Genomic DNA, 5,187 nt, shown 5'->3' with positions numbered 1-5,187 from the left:
GTTGGAGGGAGCTTGGAGCAACCTGGTGTGGTGGGAGGTGTCCCTGCCCAGGGCAGGGAGTGGCACTGGGTGGGCTTTAAGGTCACGGAATCACAGAATGATATGGGGTTGGAAGGGACCTCTGGAGATGATCTAGTCCAACCCCTTGCCAAAGCAGGTCCACCCAGAGCAGGTGACCCTTCCAACCCAAACCATTCTGGGGTTCTATGGCTCTGGTCATAACCAAGAGAGACCACCCGTGTGCCACGGCTGGTGTTAAGTCTTCAAAAAGTGCTTCTCTCTCTACTACAGTCAGTGGCACATCCAGAGGCCCTCTCAGTGGCCGTCCCTTACACCTTGTTTTGAGGTGTATCACAAGCTTTTGTGGCACGGACTTTGTTGTGTGTTGCTACAGCAAAACCAAACCAGCCCAGTGAAGTCCTAATCCACAACAAAAATACCTACATTTTCAGGCAGCAGATTAGCAAATTTGTGATTAATTTGCTCCATCCTTATCCTTCACAGGAGCAGTTCAGAGTTGTCACGTAATTGGCACGTGGTTTTTGCCTTCTTTTGGAAAAAGCCCAGACGCGGCTTTGATGTGATTCTGTTAAGACTTGTTTGCTTTCTCCTCTGCTGAGTTTTCCTCCTGTTTTCCTGCAGAAAAGCCTTGCTCTTGCTGAAGAAGAAGCGTTACCAAGAGCAACTTCTGGATAGGACGGAAAACCAAATCAGCAACCTGGAGCGGATGGTAAGGGAGGAGCTGGGGGTGGCGAGCGTCCCGCTGCGTGCGCTCGGCCCAAGGCTTCCCTGGGGTGGGTGTTCCTTTTGGTGGGGTGGAATTGGCATTTTAAGTCCTAACGAGGTTTTAGCCCTCGGTCCGATGGCTCTCAAGTCGCGCGTACGCCGTGACTCTGCCTTGAAGAATCCACTGGTGAGTGTGTTTTGAGTCTGTAGCGTGGGTTATGTATTGCATATGTGTTTTGTAAATTAGTAAAACTTCAGTCCTGAACTGAAGTACTGTGTCCAGTTTCTGGAGCACTGGGTCCAGTTCTGGGCTCCCCAGTTCCAGAAGGACAGGGAACTGCTGGAGAGGGGACAGCAGAGGCTACAAAGATGATGAGGGGACTAGAACATCTCCCTTATGAGGAAAGGCTGAGGGACTTGGGGCTTTTTAGTCTGGAGAAGAGAAGGCTGAGGGGGGATCTGATCAACACCTGTAAATACTTCAAGGGTGGGTGTCAAGAGGAAGGGGCCAGTCTTTTTTCAGTGGTGCCCAGGGACAGGACAAGAGGAAATGGGCACAGACTTGACCATAAGAAGTTCCATCTAAACATGAGGAGGAACTTCTTTGCTGTGAGGGTGGCAGAGCCCTGGCAGAGGCTGCCCAGGGAGGTGGTGGAGTCTCCTTCTCTGGAGACATTCAGAACCTGCCTGGACACGTTCCTGTGGGACCTGCTCTGGGTGGCCCTGCTCTGGCAGGGGGTTGGAGGAGATGATCTCCAGAGGTCCCTTCCAAGCCCATATCGTTCTGTGATTCAGTCACTGTGTGGATGGCTGCAGTAGAAACTTCCTCAGTAGCATGATTTCAGGAATGGATGTGTTTGATCTGGGGTGGCTGTGGAAAATGGGGCCTCAGCTTAGACTCTCAGCTTGAAAATCAGTTAAAGGGCTGTTGGATGAACTTTTGCAGCTGCCTGTGCCACGGCTCGTTGTGTGCGTGTTTCTTACTACTGGTATCATTTAATCCTCTGCTCACTTGCAGTTTCTCTGGGGATCTTGGCAGCGTGTGCCTGGCAAAGGAAGGGAATGTGACAGCCTGTGACGTGTCCTCTTCTCCTTTCTGTTCCAGGTCCAGGATATTGAATTCACCCAGATCGAAATGAAGGTCATTGAGGGCCTGAAAATAGGCAACGAGTGTCTGAACAAAATGCACCAGGTGGGTGGGAGCAGGTCTGCCTTGGACTCGGCAGAGTCCCCACTGTTGGTCACTGAGGCCCCACAGACCTCACTCACGCCTGGATTTTGGGTTCTTTTCTTCAGGTTATGTCGATAGAAGAAGTAGAAAGAATAATAGGTGAAACTCAAGATGCTGTGGAGTACCAGAGGGTACGTACTGCGTGTGAGTGGTGGTGAGCAGAGAGAGGTGCCTTTTCTCTGGTGTGTGCTGTGTTCCTGGGCTTATTTTGTAGGGGATGGGATTGAGAATTAATTTTTCTGCAGGCAACTGAGATTTACCTTAGTTTTTCGAGTACTCCTTCACGTTTACATCCCCCACCCTGTGCATATGTACCATGCTACAAGTCAGAGAGCTGCTTCTGCGATGCTGCTGTTGACTGGAACATGTCTCCTCCTCTCTTTCCCAGCAAATAGATGAGATACTGGCTGGCAGCCTGACTGAGGAAGATGAAGATGCCATTCTAGAAGAATTAAACGCTATTACTCAGGTAGGATTGATGTTCTTGTAACTGCTTTCAATCACATTTTCAGGAAGCTGTTTGTAAGAGGGGGGAAATTATCTTTTTCCCCACTCTCAACAGTTCATCTTACTCTGCCAAAGACATCAGTTATACCTGTTTATGCCCAATCACTGTGTCATCAAAGGTCAAGCTAATTGCTGCACACACAGGGGTCATTTAAAAATGGGATGCTTTTAAGGGTTGTGCTGTATTTGCTGTCCGTTACAGCCAATTGACCTCTGCTCTTACTGGATATCTCTTCCACTTCACTGAATGAAGATCTTGAAAGTCCCAGGTGGTGCCCAGATCCAGAAGTCAGTGTGTGTTGCCAGCCCCCATCTCTCTGGTGCCTTTGGCTCTTCCAGACACGGGCTCCACGTGGCTTCATTGTAGGAAATGTGCAGCCAAGGGAGAGAATCTGCAACTAGCATTGATTAGAGGAGACTCATAGATAATACATGGTCCCATTAAGTCTCATTTAATAGTTAAAATAACCTTTGTTCTCGTGTAGTGGGCAGTACTGAAGCCCATAACCCTTCCTGCAGCTCTGGTGGCAGATATAAGTCCGGATGTGAAATCTCTGATTATTCTGCTGTTCCCAGAGTTTTTACACAAAACCCTGGCTCCAGGGTCTGTGGCCACCCCCTGGTCTGTGGGGTATGTGTCATGTGTCGTCTTTAATGTTCTTGCAGGAACAGATGGAGCTTCCAGAAGTTCCTTCTGAGCCACTCCCGGAAAAGATCCCAGGTATGCTTTTGTTGTGTGCTCTGCAGCTTTGGCTTCTCCTCCTTCCTCTTGGTTCCATAGAGCTCTCTAGAGAGAGTTCTTCTCTAGAACATAAACCCCCTTCTGCTGTAAGTGTTGTCCTGGCAAATGGGAAGGAATACAAACGTCCTGGTGGATCTGGGCTGTGGAAGCTTCCCCCATGGGCACTGACAAACCCTTTCCGTAAGAGGACCCCAGGCTCTAGGCTCTTTGTTCAGGTGGCATCTAATAGATGCCTCTTGCTCTACTTGGTTCCTCTTGAAGAGTTGCTTTTTGTTACATCTGCTGTTGTTAAGTCGTGCTCAGTTGCTTTTTGTTACATCTGCTGTTGTTAATTGCGGTTTGTACCTGCTGTGAGACCACCAGTGGCCTTGAAACACCCAGTGTGTGTTCCCTTGTGAAGCTCCACGAGGAGCTCCTTCCTTGGCTCCCTGCTTGGCCCGGGCAGGGCTTTCTGACAGCAAACTGGTCCCCTGTGTGTTACCACAATGTGTTTGGACAATTTTTTGTGGCCATGGGTATTAGCGTTCGCACTGCACAAAACTGGATGTCACTGAGGTCCGTGACAGCTCGTAGCTCTTGTGACCTTGCTGCAGGTCCCAACGGTGGGTTTGATCCAGCTGGATGAAGTCCACTGGAGTCCCACCACTCCAGGACTGTCGGAGCATGAGCTGCCCCATCCCTGGAGGGGTTCAAGGCCAGGTTGGATGGGGCTTGGAGCAACCTGGTCTGGTGGGAGGTGTCCCTGCCCAGGGCAGGGGATGGCACTGGGGGGGCTTTAAGGTCCCTTCCCACCCAAAACCATGCTGTGAGTCTATGATTCTGTAACACCGAACCATCAGGTCCCTTCCCACCCAAACCCATTCTGTGAGTCTATGGTTCTGTAACACCGAACCATAGGCTGCAGGAGCAGGACTTCCCAGTTTGTGGGACCCAGGAGCTGTGAGAAGCCATTTCCTCTGCGTGGGATCTGCCCAGGAGAAATCTGGGATGGGGGGAGTGGGGCTGGGTTCTTTTTGGTACTTATTTGCTGGTGACTGTGGGTGGGATGCCAGCCCTGGCAGCAGCAGGATGGCCAAACACAGGCTGCCCTACCCCGGTGTCACGGGGGCTTGCTGAGGTTGTGCTGGGTGTGTTCTGAAACTGGTTTAATTCTTCAGGTGAAAAAGAGGATATGGATTCCACTGGATATGTGGAATTCTTTATAACAAGCTTTTATTAGTTCAGGAGCTGCGTGACCATTTGTTGCTCTACAGAGAAGTGGATTATGAGTTCCCATTTCTTCCCCAGGAGATGCCCAGGGACGATGTGCACTCTCTGTTTCTGTAACCAGGTTCTTTTTCTTCCACAGAAGAGTCACCCATCAAGAACAGGCCAAAACCAGAACTGGTGGCAGCCTCTTAACTCCCACTTCTGGGGATTCCCCCCACATGACTTTCACCCAGGACAGTTTGCCATCCCGGCGTGTGCCGGGAAGAAGCAATGCCTCGGCAGCATCCCAGCTGTGCTGGGCAGATGGTGGAGCAGGATTCCCTGTGCAGGGTGGGGAACCTCAGCTGATTTATTGCTCTTGTATCAAGATTATTTTCTAGTGCTTTCTGGTTTTTTTGTAACTTAAATTCTAAACTCACTCAGCTGCGCTGTCTCGGGATTAAACAACGAGTCTCAAACTTCCGAAGCCAAACACTTGCTTTAGGTTTGATTTCAGGGGTAGCTCTGCCTTTGCTCTGCCCCAGTCCCCAGGAAGTGCCACCCTTGGAGCCATCAGGTCTTGGAAGCGACTGTCCTGGGTGAGAAGGAGCCCTCCAGACCTCGCTGGTGTCTGCGTTCCTTTGCTTTTCCTCTCCTGGTTCTGTGCCAGGGCTGCTGTGTCCCTTGTCCCCGTGTGAAGGAGACCAACTGCCATGTTGGAGGGGACACGGGCAGGGTACAGCCGGTGACACTCTGTGCCAGGGCTGCTGTGTCCCTTGTCCCCGTGTGAAGG

The 5,187-nt window shown here is 50.8% G+C and overlaps 1 protein-coding gene across 1 annotated transcript; it reads left to right on the top strand.

Moving 5' to 3' along the window:
• The first annotated feature begins 468 nt into the window (after window positions 1–468).
• CHMP6 (charged multivesicular body protein 6) lies at window positions 469–4,887 on the top strand. Its single transcript, XM_014950298.1, has 6 exons — window positions 469–730; window positions 1,832–1,918; window positions 2,023–2,088; window positions 2,346–2,426; window positions 3,131–3,185; window positions 4,555–4,887. Exons 1-6 carry the CDS (start codon window positions 728–730, stop codon window positions 4,605–4,607), a joined length of 345 nt encoding a protein of 114 aa, XP_014805784.1. The 5' UTR covers window positions 469–727; the 3' UTR covers window positions 4,608–4,887.
• The last annotated feature ends 300 nt before the right edge of the window (window positions 4,888–5,187 follow it).

Source organism: Calidris pugnax, unplaced genomic scaffold, assembly GCF_001431845.1.
Source record: "Calidris pugnax isolate Ruff unplaced genomic scaffold, ASM143184v1 scaffold9, whole genome shotgun sequence".
Classification (NCBI taxonomy): Eukaryota; Metazoa; Chordata; class Aves; order Charadriiformes; family Scolopacidae; genus Calidris; species Calidris pugnax.
This window is presented reverse-complemented; position numbering and strand designations above follow the sequence as displayed.